At 42.5% G+C, this 22,190-nt stretch overlaps 1 protein-coding gene across 2 annotated transcripts in view; it reads left to right on the forward strand.

Annotated features, from left to right (window-relative positions):
- SRPX (sushi repeat containing protein X-linked) overlaps positions 1-22,190 on the forward strand; it is a 482,285-nt gene that overhangs the window by 408,989 nt on the left and 51,106 nt on the right. For both annotated transcript variants that reach the window (XM_069636552.1, XM_069636553.1), the window contains one exon: positions 2,748-2,927. In XM_069636552.1, the coding sequence (XP_069492653.1) occupies positions 2,748-2,927 (180 nt within the window). The remainder of the gene's footprint in view (positions 1-2,747; positions 2,928-22,190) is intronic.

A 22,190-nucleotide genomic window follows, 5' to 3' on the forward strand; every position in this document is an offset into this window, starting at 1 on the left:
AATAAAGAAAACTCAATAAAACATTTTAAACGTTATGTCACAGTCCCTTTAATGGGGACCAACTCATCTATTTAAAAAGTAGTCAAAAATTCAGATTATACAGTCTTGCATGAAAGAGAGTTCATCCTGACCCGCCAAGCATTCTCAAGAAAATGGAATATTGAACTTTGATTAATTACAGCAATTGCTGTTGTGAGCAAGCAGAATGCATCCACAGTAATCTGTATACAATAATAATTAAACAATGGCCTCAGATGCTGTCTCCTGAGCCATTATGTACGAAATTAGGGATATTTTCTTCCCGGGTTTTACAGTATGTACATTTGCCTGTGGAGTTATTACTTCCCTCACCCAAAGCCTAAACTACAGTAAGATGCCTAGAGCCCGATTCTTGGACCATTTAGCGCAGTACAAAGCGACTTTGCAGTGGTGCAAATTGATTTGTACTGCCAACAAGCACCCTGATTCACAGAGCAGTGCAAAGTGGATTTTTGCAGTGCAGTGACTTTGCATCAAATTCGCCCCTTTGCACAGCGCTAACAATTCCATGGATGAGCCCACTAGTCTTATTTAATCAACAGTGGTTTCGACCATTTTAGGCTGGGAAAATAGAGGTAATTTTGAAAAACAATGTAACTTTTGTCAAGTACTCAGCAATTCACCTTTTTAACATTGGAATCCCAGAGCTCTTTCACTAATGATTTCTCAAACACACTTTGCAATTTTCTTTTAGACTGAAAGCCAAATATACAGGGGGTATCCTGGACATTCGGGCAAATCCAGTTTCAGAGAAATCTCTTCAACATATGAGAGCCATATCACTTTAATTCCCTATTCTGCCTCATGACATCAGATCTTATTTCTTTCTATTTCAATGGAGTCAATGTCAGAGTGCCCCCACAATTCTGCACCAATCAGGGCAGCCAAAGTGGACTGCATTTTACAAACTTCCACTGCATGAGGTGTAGTACGAACACCATATCGATTAGCAAAACTAGGAACTAGCATGCCCGTCTTAGATTGAGTGGTCACGTGCTTTCATATTTGTTCTTTCCATCCTGCTATTTTATGCAGACAATTCGTAAGAAATCACCTCTTCCACCTTTTTTTCTCCTATAGTAAAATTTACAAGGAATTTTCTTGGAGAAAATCATGGTCTTAGTTTTGCTAATATTTATCTATAGTACTATCTCTTCACGTCTAAGGGCAAAGGTGTTCAATTGTCGCTGGATGCTGCTTGGGGTTTTAGATATTAAAACATCATCATCTGTCCTGTATCTTCCCTCTGGGAATCTTATTTCTAATGGATCTCCAATCTCACAGATTATAGGGGCACCCTGAAAAGAGTTGGATAGCCACTTCTCTGGTGTACTTATACTTTATATTTGTTTAAAGGAAGCTTCCCCTTCCATGATGTCTAACCAACGGAAAGCAGGCTATTCGGTATACCCTGTCACTCACATGTTGCCAAATCCTCCCACCAGGATTAGCATTCCAGTTTTTGATATTTCACCAACTCAGGCAGCGATACAGTCCACCTTCTGCTTGATCGGAAATTGCTGCAGTTTTAAAGAAACTCCTTAAACCTTAACAACAATAACTCTAATATTCTTACAGTCCACCTTCTGCTTGATCAGAAATTGCTGCAGGTTTAAAGAAACTCCTTAAACCTTAACAACAATAACTCTAATATTCTTCAGCCTCTGGTAGAGAAGAACATGGCTCAATGATATGCGCCTAAAAGGATTTGATTCATAACTCTCAGACTCAGCAAAATCCTTAGGCTTCACAGTTGACAGCAATCTGCCCATCCAGTAACACAGAGCCAAAAAAGACCCAAATAGCCTGGCTCAGAATCTCCACCCTTTGAAAAATCAAACCCTTCATCCCACCCAGAACTTCCGGAGCGTAGTTTAGGCCATTGCGGTCTCGCATACCATTGGGGGAAATTCTCTCCTGACAGGGCTCCCAACTGCTCACTTGGCTCCCCAGAAAGCAGCCCAATGCGCTGCAGCACGTATTATTACAGGAGCATGGAAATTTGACCAAATTACCCCAATTGTACGCACACTACATTGGCTTCTACTTCAAGTCAGGATACTGTGCAAGACCGCATGTATCATCTACAAAGCAGTCACGAGTACCACACCAGCATACCTGGTGGCTAAGCTCTGCGTTTCTGGTGGGATACGCTCCTCGTGCAGCAAATCGCCCATCCGGCTTGAATCACAACTCTTCTGCAAAGAGAGCACCTGCATACAATCCTTCTCATGTCATGCACCCACCCTCTGGAACTCGAAACCCGGTGTCGGCTCCGAATGCCCCCACAATTCTCCAATTTTGTAAATCTCTCAAAAAACATTGCTCTTCCCACAACACCTGACCAAGGAATAATTCCAATTGATGCACATACCGATGCACAGACTTCACATTACTGTGCTACTGTTAAAATATGCTACCCCAAATGCCGGCTAACCACACTCTGTACAGTGTTCCGCTGCTCTCGAGCTACGTCAGCACTTTAAACAATAAAATAACGTGGTGGCTCCTCCAAGAGATTACCCCGTTTATAATCCTCCTGCAACATTCTTCTTTAAGAAATCATTGTCTCCTCAAATCGGAGTAAGCACTCTTTTGCCTTCCTCTTGTGTAACTTTTTTGTTCACACTGTTCCGTTGCATTTGTAGAGTTTTCCTAACATGCTGTTATTGACCTGAAATTAAGTGTATTTCTTTTTTTTTCCCAAGCCAAGCGCTGCAGTAAACTCATTGCCCCAGAAAACGGCTACATCAAGTGCTCAGGGGATGGTAATAATTACGGAGCCACCTGCGACTTTTCCTGCGTTGCTGGATATGATCTGCAGGGGAGTCCTGCCCGCGTGTGCCAGTCGAACTTGGCCTGGTCTGGACAAGAGCCAACCTGTACATGTAAGTGGGTGTTTATCAGCGTACTTCATGTCACTACATTTCTAACAAATTCAAAATACTTATTCCATTACATTTTGCTTTATATGGTGTATTATTTTAATTGTCCAGAACATTATAAATGATCGAAACATTGTTTACTGTATGTTTTATTAAATTGACTTACTGATTCATGGTGCATATGATGCTTTGCCTTGTGAATGTCAATGTCTCTGAGCGCATAATCTTTAAAGTTGGTGGAAGCAAATGTTTTTTTAAAACATTTTTTATTATTGAATATAGTTGAATTTAATCAACTTTTTTCAATCATTACAATTTTATCAATCATTCAATTAACAATAAATAAAAAAAGCGATTTTTACATATACAATTACAATTTTTCAGTTTTCAATTTTTACACCAACAAATCTCCATAAAAATCTCCTCACAAAAAATCACAAAAATACAATCTACAAACACTTGGAGAACACTTTCAAAGTAAATTTAAATTGATTTAAAGCGCATCTGAGCAGATCGATAAAATGCCATTCATTCCATTTCCAAAGCTGCCAAAAAATTAATGGTGGCTAAACAAATACTCATGGATGTAGTAACAGCCAATGCTATCCAACGATGTTCAGGGTCCATCTGTGCAAAGTACGCAAGATGTTTTGCGAAATGAGTCCTCCTTAAATTTATAAGTGCCAGACAATCAATAATTACATGTTGCAGTGTCTCAACAACACTATTATCTTTACAAAATTGACACCATCTATCATCAAAAGGTATCAGTTTCCTTCTGGCTTTAATCTCACGGGTAGGCCAGATATTAAATCGAAAGTGCAATATGGCATATCTTGAGGCAGCTGATGGAGCTAGATTTAAATATGAAGCCATTTCTCTATAGCGTTTAGGACTGAATACTGAGGCATCAACATCCTTATATTGCAGAAATCTATCCCTCGTATCAATCCAATCCATCAGATACATTTTTTTTTAGCGCGGTCTGGATTGAATAGGAGGGTCCCAAGAGAAATATCAGCGTGCAGCATAACAGCGAAGATGTTATTTAACCATTGTTTCGGAAAGCTTTCAGAGGTTTTAAGTAAATAGCTGGCAACTGTAGCTAGTGTGGTATTATTGCTTGAAGACAGCAAACATTTCCGTAACAAGGCACATAGACGCCAGTTATACATTGCAGTTAATGAGATTAACCCAAGTTCGTAGCGAATGAGCACTCCTGGGGTACATTGTGGTAAGTGTAAAATAGCACGCCAAAATTTCGTTTCTAATGAATTCAGAAAAGTCATTGAAATTGTACAATATGTCTCGAGACCATATAGTAATGTAGCAACTACGTTCTGGCTCCAGTAAAAGATAGCAGGCTTTAATGTAAATTTGCCATACTTGGAGAGGACTATTCTGGTTTGGTATATGGCAGTGGTTAGCTCTTGTTCTATTTTACGTAGTTGCGAATGGTCGGAGGGACGGCCATCAAAAATGAGGCCTAAATAAATGTAATTTGGAACTATTTGTAAAACAGTGTTTTCTATTTGCCAAATCATTCTCTTTCTTCGCATGCCCTTTGGGACATATGTAACAATTTGGGTCTTGGTACTATTAACAACTAATTCATTGTCTCGAAAATATAAACAGAGTGAATTTAACAAATTATTTAAACCGCTTGGGGTCTTTGATACCAAAACAAGATCGTCTGCGTACCATAAAGCATTAATTTTCACACCATTTAACTTTGGGTTTCGCACATCATTAATAAAAAAGTTAAACAATGCTGATGCCAAGATGCATCCTTGTTTTAAGCCTCTATTTGTAAAAACAGTGTGTGAGAGTAGCCCTTCCATATTTAATCTTATGAATACCTTTGTCTGAGAGTGAAGCAAAAAAATAATGTCAATCAGAGTTGGAGGACAATCAGCATGAATTAGTTTAGCCATAAGTTTTGGTCTGGAAACAGAATCAAATGCGGAGTGTAAGTCCACAAATGCGAAATAAAGTGGGCATCTCTTGATTTGAGCTTGATGGCTGATGGCATTCAAGGTGATCAAGTTTACCGCAGTCCCCAAACCGCGACAAACCCGGTTTGGGCAGGATCGCGGAGGCCAGCTTTGACTGTCCATTCATTAAATTCCCTTAAAACCATCCTTGAAAAGATTTTTCCCGGCGCATCTAACAATGCTATCGGCCGATAGCTTTTGGGGTCCTTACGGTCACCCTTATTATATATTGGTACAATTATAGATGAATGCCACGAATTAGGAATGGTTTTAATTTGTATGATATGTTGAAAGGCATTATTAAAATATTTGCCCACTCATTTACATTTTGTTTAAACATGTAATTCGAGAGGCCATCAGGGCCTGCTGCCCTTGAGGAAGATGATCTTTTAATAAAGTCCTCAAATATTGCTACGGAGCACTTCAAACGCCACCTTCCAACCATACTCGTATTATGAGTGTAATTGCACATTTCGCTGTCAGCATATAGTTTAGTGAAATGGTTAATCCATTGTAATTCTGTCACTGCATTAATTTGGGAATTCACTTGAGAGCCAGACTTACAAATGTTTAGTAATTCCCATACCTGGGCAGAATTCTTTTTGTAACAAGCTGTCAAAAATTTTTCACCATCAATTTGAAAAAGCGCAGCCTTCCTTGATCGAACCCAATTACGATAATGACAATTGGCTGATTTAATAGCTTTTGATTGATCAGCCATGGGTAGTTTACGGTGGCTTCTAATCTCTTTTCTATGTGCCTTTTTGCGGTCATGAAGTGCTAAGTCAAATCCATGGGTATGAATCATGGGGGTCTTATGTTTCACTAAGTGAATATTCTTAAAAGTATTTAAGACATCAACATATGATTCAACATTGCTCGTTCCATGACTGTTCAAAATAGCAGTGTTTAGAGCTGACCAGCTAAAACGATTCCTACCATTATTAACCACAAGAGTTTGTCTATACCATTGTTTGGTGGCCGGCACAATTTGGTTTTCAATGGACCAAAAAAGAGATAATAAATGATGGTCACTTTGTACCTGCTTAACAACAGCAAATTTGGTGGCCTTCATAAAGATATTATTGTTCATAAAAATATAATCAATAGTGGACTTGGAATTTCCTCTCTCCCAAGTGTTCATCGGAGGAATATCGCCAAAAATAGCACCATTCGCCATCCTTAGATTAAGATCATTCATGAATAACAACCATCTCTGACTATCAGAATTTATACTCTTTTTGTTAGTTTCAAGGCATGAGAGATTCAAATCACCCATTACCAAGATGCCAGAGATTTCTTTATCTGTAGCAATTATTCCAAAAAGACTCGACAGAGTACTGTAGAATATTTCTTCAAGAATACCCACTGGATTTCGATATAGATTAATCAGGGTGTATGTTTCTAGGCCAATGGTGATTCTGACTAGGTGAATGAACTTATTTGGAGATTTCCATGCAGAGATTCCAAGTCCTCTACTGGATTTCACTGCCACTAGCAGACCAGAAGTAGGCCTTCCTTTACCAGAGAATTCAGCTGGTTGTAAAACAAGATCATGGTCGTCCCATATAGGAGCATGTAACATCCATGTTTCCTGCAAAACTACGATATCATAGTTATTCAAATTATCATTTTTGGTCCATTGAAGGTGAGAGGAGCCCCGCGCATTCCAACTGGCAAGTGAAATTTCAATACTTATGACTCCCGTTCGTGGTTAGGAATGAGTGTTAGGCATCGATAATGATATTAAATTATGGCTGTTTTCATTGGCACAGAAATGACATACACATGCTGGCTCTACTGGGCCAATAAAAACCCCATATTAAACAGTTCCATTCTTGCATTCCATATTGAATTTCGCACTACTCCTGATTTAACCCATAAACAAACAACAGATAGATTCCTATCGCAAAGAAATTCAATTTGATCTATGTCACTCGAAGCAATTGCTTCCAATCCCTCAACATCACCAAAAATGTTTAGCACACTAGCATGACATAGATCATATTTAGGATAATCGCCCTGTAAATCTCAGAGCATTAGAGTCTCTTTTATCACTCACATGAGCTTTTGACACTGTTTTCTGAGTGTCAGTGTTTTTTTAAATTTGAATAGCCCTAAGCCCAGAGCAGCCACCAGATGTAGAGGCTGTGGAAGACTTAGGGTTTGTCGTTTTTGCTTCTTTAAATGGGATATTAATCTGTTCATTGCTATGGTGTACTGTTTTGGGTTGAAAGGACTGTAGATTGGCGGGAGTTGATTCTGGCAACACCTCCGACAATCTTTTCAGAGTACTCACCCGATTGTCAGGGCCTTGTTGTGGTATGGCAGTTGAAGAGGAAGGTTTCTCAACACCAACTACCATCACTCTTGAGTGTGTGTGTGCCAAGGATTCTGTGGACTTTTGGAGCTGACCTGGTGTATCTATATTTGAACCATAAGACAATAATTCAAGAAGATCATCCAGTGGCGTGTAACCCAAAGTCAAGTCCTGTGTCACTGCGTGATTAACTGGAGTGGGGACAGGTCTTAATGGCACATGTACACCCGTGTGCGGAGTCACATTATTGGTTAAAGGTTCTCAAATTGTCTCTATTGACGCTGGTATAGAGCATTCAGAGTTTGTCTGATTCACTACAGAGACATTTTCTTGCTGTGAGTTAGGCTTAGGTAAGGCATTCGTATTTCTTAAAGGAACTTTATTTTGTGCCGTTTTCTTTTTTTTGCTTATTGTCAGTTGGTGAGATTTTTTTTGTGTAGCTCTATTTGGCAGTTTTAGCACCACACTGATCTTGGGTAGTGGTTCTCTCAGGAGAATCGACACTTATCCAAGAGTCGTTTTTTCTTTCTGGGTGATCTCAACACTTTCTACAGGACGGATAATATTGGTAAATGAAGGCAAAACTGAGTCTGTCATGATAGGTAGGTTGCAAAGAGACTCTAATGCTACAAGTCTCTGCGCAATACTTGAGTCGACATGAGTTTGACCAGTTTGGTTAGACAAGCAATGGGTCTCTAGATTAGACAATCTTTGCATGATATTTTCCATTTTCGATGTATTAGGAACAGGGTGAGAGCCAACTTTCAGCTCATTTCCAATTAGATCTAGTTTGGAGGCAAGACTAGTGATTTTATAATCTAGGGACTCATACAATTTAAACAGACTAGATATAGTAGTATTTATGGCTCCAAGGGTAATCTCCATAAGAGCAGGATTGGCCGAATGTTCACGAGGTTTCCTCGTGAATTGACATCGGCGCGGTGTTGGTTGTAAAAAGGATATGTCCTCACCATGTCTTGTTGAGTCCATAGAGCCAGGTAGATTATAATCTGTCAGGACTGACGCTCTCGAGCTTTCTAGTTCTCGGCCATCTACATGGACTGATGAATCTAGTAACGGGACCTCCTCAGGCACCACTTCTATTATTTCAACATTCTCTATACCCATTACCGAATCATTCAAAGGTGTTTCATTACAAGATACAGGGCAGTCATCATGGCTAGATATTGCATCTTCGTTCAAGGATTCTTCTATTACCACTGGGATGGTTTGTGGACATTTCTTAATTTTTTGAGGGGACTGTGCTATAGCGAGTATAGTAGAGTCAGAGATAGTAATCCCTAATTTCGAAACGTTAGAAACTCTAGATGGCACTGCTACTTCCTGCGACACAACAATAGGCATTTGAGAAATAATGAGTTCATTAGCCTTAGATATTGAAGTCGACTTATCACTTTGATTAGAGACACTCGTAATCTTCTCATAAAAATTACGAATGTCACAATTAGAAACAGGCGTTTTTTTGATTGGCATCAAAATTATGTTTTTTTTGAGGTTCGTGTAAGGCTTTTGGGCTTGTCACAAGATTTGGGTACCAGATCGTTAATCAGAGTGTTCAAAGAATGTTTTGCTAGTGCACCAGTTGGTGTTGTGCAAGAATTATTGTCAAACATAACTTTGTCCATCACACATGGCATTCCTGCGGTTAGATTATACATAGTTTCGGTCCTTTGGAGTCGAAATCAAACTTGAGTGGAGAATGTAAAAGAAGCTTGACTTTTCGTAGTTAAAGTGGCACGTAACTTAGTTACCTGCGATCCGAAGAACGTTCAGCTTTACACCATAGCACGCGTAGAATGTTGATTTCCGGAAAGGATCAAAGAGATTATGCCTCTGCAGTCTCCCAACCAGAATATAGCGCCACCAGCGCCTAACAGCCGCACAACAGCACAGCTAGCGGCCTTGTCACCGCAGGGCTTAACGCCGCAAGGGTGGATGGGAGGGCGCTTTGTAGCTGCAGTGGGTCACGTGAGGTTCCACGTGACTAGCGCCGGTCCCGCCTCCTCAGGGCCGCGCTCGAAAACCTGCGCTCGAGGTCCTGCAAGAGCTTTGCATGTGCTCGCAGTGCAGGATTGTGCAGAGCTAAATAAAAACCAACGTTCCAACAGGAGGTTAAAACAGTCACTGGATGCAAAAGAATACGCCGCTCGGGCGGATGGGAGGGCGCTTTGTAGCTGTAGTGGGTCACGTGATGTTCCACGTGACTACCGCCGGTCCCGCCTCCTCCGGGCCGTGCTTGAAAACCTGCGCTCGAGGTCCTGCAAGAGCTTTGCGTGTGCTCGCAGTGCAGGATTGTGCAGAGATAAATAAAAACCAACGTTCGAACAGGAGGTTAAAACAGTCACTGGATGGAAAAGAATACTGGAAGCAAATGTATGTGCATAGTTTGCAGCCAATGTGCCTGAATTTAACACTAAGAGGTGGAATGGCCCAATGTCCCTTTCTGGTTAAACTTATACTGTTTGACCATTCCCCTTCTAAGCAAAATACTCTCAATTCAGTTTGCAGTTAGCTAGTCGGGGGAAATTTGATAGCACTTCTTTCCAACCTCTTGTTCTTGCTATTGCCTTCTCTGCCCACTAATTCCGCTCCTTGTAGCCCACGTTATAATGTCCACCCCACTAGTCGCGCCTTGAAACAGTTGTGTGTAGGCACGTTATAAATGCAATATCATATCATATAATTTCCCCGCTCCTCAGGTCTCACCTACCCTGCAGCCTTGCTTCCCCTTTGCCCCTTCTCTTGGTCTTCCTGTCTTCAGTCTCCCCTCCCTCAGGCATTAAGTGAGCCAGGGCTCTCTAGACTAGGCCCTAGCAGGGACCTGTGGTCATGGGCAGATCTGCCCTTCCTGCATGTGCTTCTGCACGTCAGGGCAGAACACTAAGCGCCTGGAGGAGCAGGGGCACAGAAGAGGAGACAAGTTGATACATTGGGCCTCATTACGAGTCCGGCGGTAACCGAGGAGGTAAAACCGCCTGGTTACCGCCGGATTCGTATTACCATTCCGCCTCCGTGATTCCCGGAATTACCGGGGCATTACAATGACGGTTTCCCGGGAATCACGGAGGCAGAAGGGTGTTAACCCCCATTCCCATTGAGTCCTTTGGGAGTCCTTTGGGACTCAATGGGAATGGGGATCATGGAAACATCGGCAGCATCTCGTGATGCTGCCGGTGTTTCCTCGTCCGCCTGCAGGCGGGCCGTGTTAAACCGGCCAGGTCAAACCTGGCGGGAACATCACCTCCCACCTGCAAGAGTCGGGATCAGGCGGTCCGGAAACAACGGTGGCGGCGGGTTTACCGCCACCGTCATTTCCGGACCGCCTGATTTGTAATGAGGCCCAATACATCTGACCACAAGTCTGCTGTTTCGTTTTGTTTCTGTGTCCTGCATATTACATAGAGCATGCTTAAGCCGGTGCATTACCTCCTTGAGCTATCTCACTGGGATGAAAGAATTACGACCAGAAAGTACAAGCATATCTCTATCTCAGGCACTTTGACACCCTGGGCTACAATGCTGTGAATGGAAACTAAATAGTTTTTTCTGGTCTCTTTTGCAATATTTTAAATTTAGCTTGATGCATTTCTGTCTTTTTCTTACGACTTTGTGACTGGATACATTTGCAGTTCACATGCAGACCAGACAGGCTTTAACACCTTTTCCGTATTTGAGGAACTGTGGGGAACTTTGTTCTGCAGGTGTTTTTGCTGTTCGAAGCTGTTTCAGAGTTTGCAGCTGTATGTGTGGAGCCATGTGTTTCCGAAATGTATGTATGCCCCTTGGATTATTGGCAGGTTGACGTCAACACAGATTCGAGGATTCTGGTATGCTGAGGGTGGGACGAGTAAGAGCGGTGCACATGGGCAGTGCCGTAAACAGCTTTGTATCCAAGTTAGTTCTAGGTTTGTTAAATCCAGTCTGTTGCTTGAAGGCTAGCCAGAGAGGTGGAGATGTGTTTGTTGCTTTACATAGCAAAAGTATTTTGGGTAGGTGATTTTGTGCTCTCTTCAGCGTAGTCAATCTTTTGAAGACTAACGACATTGGGACAGTCAAGACTGGACCAAACTACCATAATTACTGATGGGATGCGATGATTGGATGATAGCAGAAACCTTGATGTAGATGCAGATGGTAGTAGACACTTTTACAAATGACCTTCAACAGTGGCTCGAAAAAGAGCTGTTTGTCAAACATTTTTCATACATTAATAGGTTTTTAACCATTTTGGAGGATGGAAGAGGGTGACCAAGGTGTTATGAAAATTACGTTGGGAGAGTAGAGCAAGCTACTGCACTGAAAAACATGATCTGCCTTTTGGCGTTTCAGGTTGGTATGGAAGAAAATCCCGAGCTTGCGAGTCACTCTGGGTGGGTTGAGGAGATCATGGTGAAATGGTATGGGAGAAGAGAGAAGGTTTGAGATATCAGAAGCAGAGAGGAAGGTCACTTCTGTTTTGAAACAGTTGAGCATTAGTGAGCGGCCTGCCATACAGGTACGGATGATGAAGAGGCAATTGGAGAGGGGTCAGTGAGGGAGTTGAGGTATAAGGAGTGACTTGTGTCATCAGAGAATAAATAAGCTCTAAGACAAGATGAGTTTATCAAGAGAGGAGGTGTAGAGTGGGTGGAGAGGCCAAGGACAGACCCTTAAGGAACACTTGCTGAAAGAGGAGAAGCGAGTATTCTAAGAGCTGGTGACAAAGTATTCAGACACATCCAATGCTATCTAAACAAGGGTGATGTCCTGTAACCAATGTAAGAGACAACACATAGGATCAAAGGACGGTCAACAGTGTCAAACTCACCAGAGAGATAGATGAGGATGGGAGTGAGTTTAGAGTAGCGATCCCTATTGAGGAAGTTGGAAACCTGAGTGAGTGCCAGTTCTGTAGATGGGGTAATGCAGAATATGGGTGGCATGGGGTTTCAGGGTACATTATCTTCCCAGTGTGTTGTGACATGGGGCAAAGCCACCCACTCCCAGGCTTAGATAAAAGGGTCAAATGACAGCTTTTTCATGATGACCAGGATTGTAAATACCTGAAAGCAAAGTGTGAAAGCCAAAGAGGCAAATGGGGAGAAAGGAAATACCTTGTGAGGGTTGCAGAGCATTGCTTGTTTGAGGTGTGACAGGAGCACAAAGTGTAGGTTAATAGACTTGAAAATGTGTGCCAGGTCTAATGGGCTGGTGGTAGTTAATAAACACAGAGAGGAAAGGGTGGGATGATGGAGAGAGCTGTACAGGAGGGGAGAGCATCCTCTGACAGGCCCATAGGTCAGAACTCACCCCCTAGTGCCTGTAAGGCAAGATAGCTGCACCTTGAGGAGGTTATGGTGCAGGATTCATTTACTCTGACACACTTCAATAAGGACAACTCGATGGTTTGGCAAAGGGAAGTCCGTTTAATGACAAGTACAAAAAACGGGGAAACACATGGTAATCATCAATGATGCGATCGCCTGTCTCGCTTCAACTCCCAACTTCTTCATTCAGACAGCAACTTTTATGGGCAAAATTCGTCATCATTTGACGTGCAAAACTCATAAGTTTGTCATGCAGTTTCTATTGGTCGGAAAGGTAACTTAAGTATAGGTGCTATATCTGTATTTGGTAACAGAGCATGCGGATTGGATAATTCTTATCGGGTGGCCGTGTACGCCCATCCCACTACATCACTCGTGATAGACGTCACTACAACTACGACGTCTTATTGGTTCTATAAGCTATAGGACCCTAGATCATTTGGTACATTGTGATTGGGTGGGTTACACCCCAAGACATACATCTCCACTTTAATTAGCAGCATGCAGAATAGACACCCAAATGCGGAGTGCCCCAAGATTCTCCCGGCCTCCCTTTCATCAATCAGTACCAATTAGTTGGCTGAGGATGGCCTTGAAACTGTAGTTCTTATCAGGAAAAGTTATGGCATCCTCGGGTTCTGGGTGACATCAGACGTTGGTACCTCTTTGCCCTTGGCTGGTCATGTGTCTGTTCACCGTGAATCTGCTTCATTTTCCTTCTTTTTGTATATTTGATTCTTTGTTCAGCCTAGCCACCTGCCTGGGGCCTCTTAGCTTGACCTTCACTGGCTGGCAGTCATGCTCTGACGTTTTGAGTCTTCAGACTAGCCGCTCTCCTCCCTTCCTGGAGTTGACCTCGAATTCCCAAGCATGAGCTACTTCTTGCTGAGTTTTTATTACGCTCTTCCCTTCTGGCTTTAGCTAGAATATGAATCTGAGCCTTGGTGGCCCCCTTGCAGCCAGGGCTTAGTTCTGCTTTACAAAATGGAGTCACACTCATATAGCGTGCTTCTTTGAGGTAGAGATATAATTGGTGCATGCCGCTCTATTCTTCTACTAAGCATTGCAAGCAGTGTCGTTTGCTTAGCTTCTTGCATTCCAAGCCTATTTACATGCATTCAGTCAGTTGCACAATTCGATCCTGGGTACGTTCTTTGTGCTGCAACATGGTATCTTCTTATATATTTGTCACATCATTATTCTTTTACAGTTCGTCCTTGTGTAATTTCTTTTGCTTGTCGTTTTATGGTTGTCTGTACGTCACGTCTAGGCTCTTATATCGTGACCAATTGCCTTCCATTAAGGCTCTGTGGGCCTCTTCGGGGACAGTCTGTAAGTAGTCTTTGTATCGTGTCATCTGCTGGTATGGTTGTCTCAGTGGATACCTTGCAGCCCACGGTTGTCTGGTTATTGGCGCTTCAATAGGTATACATGTCCCTCTGATAGGTACTGGACAGAGCCCCACCGTGGTTCTCTGTTGATTCATTTGCTCCTTATATGTCACATATCTTGGCGAGTATGCTTCTGGAATTTCGACATGAGTGGCTGGAGTGCAGGCCATATTTGGGACCTCCTCTACACACCCCCCTCTGGTCGGTTTATCGACCACTTCTTCTTCTTCCTTTAAATTATTCTTGCTTTGTTCTTCCACATCCACTTCTTTGTCATCTGCGTTTGTACATGATGGTGTGAACGTGTGCATCTTTGGAGTCCATATTTTTATCACTCCTTTCAACTTCCTGTTGTTTTTACGTGTTCGTCTTTGTTCCAGGTCATTAGCTGGCATTGCCCATTTGGGCTGCAGTAAATCCATTTCCCTTCATACCTTCTTCGTTTTCTGGGGTATGCAAACTTTGTTCCGCAAAGTTTATTATGTCTTCATCTGTTAGGTCTCTGTTAGGTCTCTGAGCTTCCATCCTGGTTCGACATCGACGATCATTTTCATCCCAATGGCTTTCCCAATGGCTTTCTTCGCCGTTTTCTGACATTGTGTTACGATTATCTTAATAACACAAAATCCTAGTAGTATAATTACTAGCAGGGCTCCCAGAATTTTGAATATGTCTGCCATCCATTGTGGGACCCATAGAAACAGTGTTCCAAACCAGCTGTCATCATCTACTACGTCATTTTCCTTGATTATCTAATTCTGCAGATCTTCAGATGTTTGTGCAAACACCTCCATCCATTGCTGTGATCATGTCAAGTACATATCTGTTCTGGAGGGTCATCAATCGGATTGCTCTCAGTTCTTCTTTGATTGCATTGAATCCTTTTAAGGTAGTGTTGATGGTCTGCAATAACTCCCATCTGGTTATCTGCAACCATTTAGTATTTACTCCAACTTGGACGTGGGGCAAGAGCAGTGTTGTGAATACTGTTGAGGTGAGGCTAAGCAGCCTGTGCTCGTATGGGATTGCATGGAATGCTTCTTCTGATTTGGCAGAAAAGTAATTCTCTCTCTTCATCCGGGATACCAATTCTACAGATCTCCTCTTCCTTAGATGAGCATCTGTTTTTGGGAAACTGTCAATACTCAGGTCATTTTTTGGGATCAATAGTGCAGGAACGTGGACGTTCACTAGTGTGTATATGCCTCCCCAATTTTCAGTAGTCTTATTTATGCCTTGGATCCACACGCCCACTAATGGTCCATGATTACTGCGGTCCCTTGCGTCATTCCCGGGGCTTCAAAGATTTGTCCGCAGTTTTGATTCTCTCCCATCTTCCTTGTGCCATTGTTCCTAAAGCATAATTTCGGGCTTTCCAGTGGCACTACCTGCAGGGGTCACCCTCTATCTTCGAACCATGTTAGTAACTTCACCAATTTTGCCCATAGGGGTTTCCACAGTTTTTGAGAGTTTTCTATTGCTTCCTTGCAGGCTCCAAGGACCATCCTTGCTCGGCATATCACTACTCCTGCTTCCCATACATCTGGGGAAAGCACTGTTCCCCAAATCTGCATCTGGCCTCTATTTCTCCATATTTGCGCTTCTTTTGGAGTTTTCCCTTGAACTTTCAGTCTTGGGTTTATCTCCCACCTTGTTCCTGTTCCTTGTGCTTCGGGCTTTGCATACCTAATCACGTGATTCCTGGTGTGAGCTCTTTTTCTTGTCTTGATGTCTTGGATATAGTCGTCTTCATCAGGGTATGCTGTTTCTGTTGCCCATATCAGTGAGGCATCTCTCCCCATGAATTGTCCTCTAGTGTTGCACATAGCTACGTGTGACAAACAGTGTGCTGTCGGGACATCAATTTCTACAGCCACGAAGATCCTGGACTTTCCCATGCTGTACGGTAGGAGTGCGCAGACGTAGCATTCTCCTTTAGCTTTCCTTCTTCCGACCTCTTTCATGTGTTGGTACCAAATGTTGTTTCCTAGATGTGCTGTGCTGTCTAGGTAATCGTTTATTTCATTGTTGTCTTCATGTGGGTTTCTCTTAATTCTTAATGTATTTTTGTAGTTAGCTATAAATGCATCTATGTGAATTTTTCTTGCTGGAAGATTTTCAGGCATGCTTGTTGGAGGAGCAGGCTTGTGGTAGGAGAAGGTTTTGTGTGTTTCTTATCCTCTTGCATTCTCCTGTAGTGCTCCTTTAACCACCATCTGTGTATCGTCTCTCCACCGTGTGGTGTGGCCTCATCGTGGGCCTGGTGCTTGTGGGAACTGATGTGCTTGCTACGACAATCACTGTGGTCCTATTTATCAGCTCCTTATGCACTTCCTTTGCTCTGGCTATAAACGGGAACAAATGGTCTATCAGCATTTGTGTCTTTACAGCAAATTCTTTTGTAGCAGCCTCTGTCTTCTTGAGTGCTTGGGTTATATCCTTTTCAGTTGGCCTTTAGCTTGCTTCCTCTTGGTTGCTTCCACTGTTTTCTGGAACTGGTTGTTCGGTAGGCAGTCTCTTATTTTCTGTTGCCATCATTCGAGGTTCTGTAGCCATTGACACTTGCCCTTGTTTGTGTGCATTCAGTGTGTGTGTGCGTGTAGTGGTCATTGCTATGTTTTCATTCATTCCGTGCTGACCCTGTCTCCAGCTTTTCTCTTCATTCGTTACCTTAAATGTGTATGAATCACTGCTAATTACATTTAATTTTAGTTTGTTTACTTTATCATCAGTTTTTCTAGGAATCGGAATGACTATATAGGGTCTGGGTGCTTTTGTGGGATTCGTATGTACATTATCTGGTGGGTGCACTGAAACTGGAGTGCTTCGTGCACCTATAAAGAATGCAGTTCTGATTGTTAATGACAGAAAAACAATAATAACTATACATATGCACATTATCGTCCGATAAGACAATTTGCAGCATTTTCTTCCAGGGAATTGGGGGCGCCCCCCCGCTTGTGGGAGGACTAGGTTACTGTTCAGGGCCCCCATTTTAATCATATCAATAGTTAAAGTTCTATAACAATCTCTTCTTTTCATTTACTCCATAATGGTCTTTCAGGAGGTTTTGGACGTAAAGTGTCTTGTGCTTCATAAGAGTCCCCCTCTCGAGGGTGACGATTGTCTCTGGTTGTGGGATGTAGTTCCCTTGCTACACTATGGAAAAAGATTAGACTAGCCTCTTTGGTGAGTCACACTCATTGAGCATATTCAAAATAGGTCAATTCCCAGTCCACCCCCAGAATTTGCCTTAGTCCGGAAGACATGCTGGAATCTTGTTTAAATGTGACAAAGAAAGAAAAATTGGATACAATAGAAAAAATTGAAAAATGGTAAAAGATGGAAAATGGAAAACAGAAAAATTATACCATTCAAAATCAAATCAAAAGATAAAAAATAAACATAAAAATGAAAAAATAAAAATAACCAAAACAGTGAAGTTCTCTTCTCTGCTCTTCTCGATCCGTCCCACGGCAGAAAGTTTCACTGGAATCTCCTCAGGTATTCTCGCTGAACATTGGATAGCTCCACCTGGAGCATGATTCCGTGGAGGAGTGTGCCCATATGTGCGACATTATCTGGGTCTCTGAGGAAGGTGATGACATCAACATCTGCAGGCCTTCCCACCATTTTTGGATAGTCAGTGACTAGACGGAACAGGACATTGTGCGCCCTTCCCACCATTTTTGGATAGTCAGTGATTAGACGGAACAGGACATTGTGCGCCAGGCGACTGTCCTCGGGTGACGGGGACATTTGTCCTGCTTGGCTGGGTTCTGGATCATAGGCCTTTCTTTTGACAAGAACAGTCTCTGCACTTTCCTGCTGCGTAGATTGCGACCACGTAGTTTAGCTTGATCCACACTTGGTTCAGGTATTCATTGTTTCTTGGATCTCTAATGAATGTTAGGGTATCCGTGGTTCTCCCAATGAGTCCAGGGCACTCCTCTATGATGCGAAAGAAAAGCGTATAAGTGAGTTCATCTATTATCACCTGTGGAGGAAGCTTCTGTGTTAATATTCCCATACTCAAGTAGGACAATGAAGGCTTCTGCGATGACAGTCAGTAGTTGCCAGATCACCTTCTTGTTGGCAGGATCTTGGACAACGTCTCTGATGTTGGTAACTCTCCCTACAAGCGATGGATATGTCTCTAGTATTAACTGAAAACAGGACAGCACATCCCTTGTGATATTTCTGTTGGGGGATGTCATACGTTCTGCAAAGCAAAGTCTGGGTGTTGGTTGATTCAGGTGACTGTGTGATGTTCTTAACTTTTGCTCTTAGTTCCGCAAAGTCTTGTTTGCTGAAAATGCTTGGATATGGCTTGATTCAAAAGTTTGTATCATCAGTGTGATGTGGTGGCTTAGATGTGCGATTCTCTTCTTTACCCTGCAACTAGAATGCACAGAGTGTTCTTTGTCCTGATTTTCCTGCTCATGCGTCCTTCTTCCTCGTCATAGCTCGTTTGCACGTGCTGAGGTTCTTCCTCGTTGTCTGTAGGTTCTTCGCGGTGGGGTGCAGCTAAGGGGATCTCACCGATATAAGGTTCAATGTCTTTTAGGAAGATCCAAGCTCTCCTGCCCTGCAGGTTCGTGGCTGAGGGAGTGCAGTCCTCCACGATGAACCGGCCGTTTGGCTCGTCCCACCTTTTCCTTGTGTGGTTTCTCACAAGAACTGTGTCACCAGGGAAGATGATTGGCGTACGTAGTCCTTGAGCTGTGTCTGTTTCAACATCTCCCTCTGGGTCTGATGTTATGCTGCACCCTTTTTGTCGTCGCTGCAGTTGGTCTGAAATGACAGCGAGGCTTGATGTCATGTAGTTCAGATATTCTGACAATTCGGTTCCCAGGACCTTGTAAGAGGATTCAATTCAACACTACAGCTAAGTCAATGCCTAGTCTGGGATACTGAATGGAAACCCTTATTGATATATCTTTATGTCCAGTTCATGCGTTCTGGATGACTACCCCTATATAACACCCCTCTCTTGGAATCCCCCTGACCCCACTGAGCCAAGAAGTAGTTCTGTTTTGCAAGTTTAAAAGGTTTATTTGATAATTTAAACAATAGATATATATATCACACTTTATAATAAATTAATAATTGAATATCACACTTAATCTGAGCAGTAATCAATAATGGATAGTCCGGCACTAGCACACTTCTTTATAATCAATGATGAGTGGTTATAGGATGGATAAGATAGCAACAATACTTTGATGGTTTCAAATGGATGCAATGTGGAATGAAATGCAGTACAGAAAATAACTTGATATGATTTCAACAAAACAATGTAATCACTTTTCTCTGGCAATTCACCCCCCCTTTTATGCAATGCAAGGAAATGGAAGGAAAACCCACAGTTCTCAGAAATGCAATCAAATGTAATTCAGTTCACCCCAGCAAGCTTAGACTACAGAAGTTTGAAACACAGGCCCAAAATGCTTTTATATGTGATAGCACTATATTGGAAAATGTGCTAAAATGATTTTAATTCCCTCTAGAGGTTCAGGGTGAGTGGTATCTAGTTAATATTAGTCCAGGCTCACTCTAGCAATGATTCAGGGATGGTTCTTAAGAGGCAAACGAATTTTTAGCAAGGAAAGCAATGAAGCTGCGGTTTTCACACGTGGAGAAATTTGCAAATCGCGGTAAAATTCGCGAGTGCGTTCTTCGCGATTGCGGCAAAAGTGTATGGAATAGGAACGCGGTTCTAGGTTCGTTGAAAAGCCAAGATTCCCAGCTTTCAGAGGAAAGTTACTGCAAGTCTCTAAGACAAACGGTCACGGAGATATGAGCGATATGGTAAAGGTCGTTTTTCAGATTTGAAATTTTAAAGTTCAAAGTGACAAGTGACAGCTAGCAACTAGAAATGACAGGTGACAGCTTTACAAAATGACAGGTGACAGTTAGGAGGCAGTTCTACTTAGATTAAAATAGCTTGGATTATATTATTTTAACTAAGAGATTGGTTCTGCACAGTTCTGCTAGGTACTCACAATATATTTTTGAATTAGAATGGGCCTCGCCACGGGTCTGGTCAGGTTTTAAACTGGACTCTGGTCTGGTCTGGGTCTCTTCACAGTGATCTGGGTCAGCTCTCTGGTTCTGCTAACAGCGGTCTGGGTCAGCTCTGCTCTGCTGGTCTAGCCTCTCTGGATTCTGGAGATTGATGGATTTGAAGTCTGGATCTCTGGATGTTGTATGGTCCGGCAGCATGCTCCCTATCTGTCCTGTTTGTCTGCTTTTATGTGTTTTGAAAGTGGGTGTGTGAGCAGCCTCACTAGCCAGCCCCTCTCCACTTGTCATTGGCCACTTCCTCCTCTTCCCCTTGATTGGGGGAATGAAATGAAGTGTCATCATGATGAGGTCTGTTTATAGTACAGAGAACCCACCCCTGTCAAATTACACACAATCTATATTTTGACCCAAAAGACATATTTGCACAGGTACACATTTGTTTAAAATTACATGCACCCATCACATATCACAGGAGGTATACCCTGTCCAAATCTGCTCTTCCTGAGAGCTTGCATTGAGAAATGGCAACATATTTCACTTTTTGGTCAGGTTACCAATATCAGATTCTTACTCAAATTTACCCAAATGTGTGCAAGGCATGCAGACATTAATTGATGAAGTATCAGACTTTTCACATGCATACATTTTAAGTAATACCCTCTTAACTGCTAGCTTGCCCCCAGATCACGCCACCGGTTCTAAAAACCTCTTAAAATGTGGGCAGAAAAATCACAAGAATTATGGTATCATTTAAATAATTATGACAAGTCCGTACTATGAGTTATTCATCTTTTTCTAAAACCATATTCTGGCTACAGGGGTGTGGTTTCCAGGTCACATGGTACAGAAACCAGTTTTTCCACTTTCTTCAAGCTCAGCCTCTGTCTCCAGTTTCTCCCCCTCCCAGTTTCTGCCAAGCCAGCTTGCTCTCACATGCAGTGCTCCTCCCCTTTCCTTCCAGGAGGAAGCCACTTTTATGACTCCCACCAATAAAACATTTGCCTGGGCCCTGGAAGGCCCATTGTTCAAGAGGAAGCCATTTATGGCCACTTCAATAAACCCTCTGCCTGGGTCCTATGTTTAGTCTCTAGCAGTCCCTTGATAATCCAATCAGAGAAGTGTCATATCCCTTTTGGTGGGAACATCAAAAAGGCAGCTAGGCCTGGGAACACAGCAGTTGTGCAAGTCTCAACTCCTGTCGGGGGTAGCTGGTGGGCAGAATTCAGTTCCTTAAGCCAGGCCCCAGCTAATGTCACTTTTAGTTACCCAGTTTTCTGCATTCAAATAAAACTAACCATTTTTACATATGCAGCTAGAATTCTGATTCTAAGTTTAAAACTATGACATTTAAACAATTGCAACCTATGTGACACTCAAAAGTAGGTCACTCATTTCTTTTAAACATTTAGATTTTTAGTGTCTTTCAGTCCAAATTTACTTAAACTGCTGAAATCCACAGCTCAGCCAGTCTTGTTATAAACCTTCAAGTCACTTCAGAATATAACTTTACATTGGATCCACCTCTCAGTAAGTCTTTCTTTGGCCTGCTTTGGGTTCATTTATTCAGTTTTACACAAAAAGAGAAAAAAAGTCTGGTGTTGTTTTAAACCGCCGGCTTTCTGATAGTGGTGAGTACTGGTAATGCACCCATTTTTGGGATTTAAGAAAATGAATTCCCCACAATTCTAGGTTGCTTTTGGCAATCAGCATTGCCATTCCCAATGGTTTCAGGCTACTGTGTGGGTAGTCCAATGGTGGTTTTAGGCAGTGCCCTTCTGTGCCCATAACATCGGCAAAATGGGTGGCAGCCTATTCTTCATGCACTTCCCTGGGCATTTTCTGGGAATCTCTGGCCATCATGTTGTTTTCCATGTCAGTACTGCACAGTTTTGAGGTAGGGCTTGGATGCGTAGATAAAAACATCCCACAACCTCTCGGGTAGACTGGGCATCACATCTAGCTCTACCTCGAGGGGTAAAGGGGGTCCTCATTCTCCTTCCCGTGACTATCTCATGCAGCGTGAGATGATGGTTGGAGCCTGGTTGGTTCCGAAGTGCATACAATGCCAGTGGTAGACAGTGCAGCCATCGTTTCTTTAGAGTAAGCTTCAACTTGGCTATCCTCTCCTTTAGCAAGCCGTTGAGCCTCTCGCATATGCCATTTCCCTCTGGATGATACGCCGAATAGAACTTGTGCTTTATACCAAG

The sequence above is a fragment of the Ambystoma mexicanum genome, chromosome 7p (assembly GCF_040938575.1).
Source record: "Ambystoma mexicanum isolate Mex_15411 chromosome 7p, UKY_AmexF1_1, whole genome shotgun sequence".
In the NCBI taxonomy this organism is placed as follows: domain Eukaryota; kingdom Metazoa; phylum Chordata; class Amphibia; order Caudata; family Ambystomatidae; genus Ambystoma; species Ambystoma mexicanum.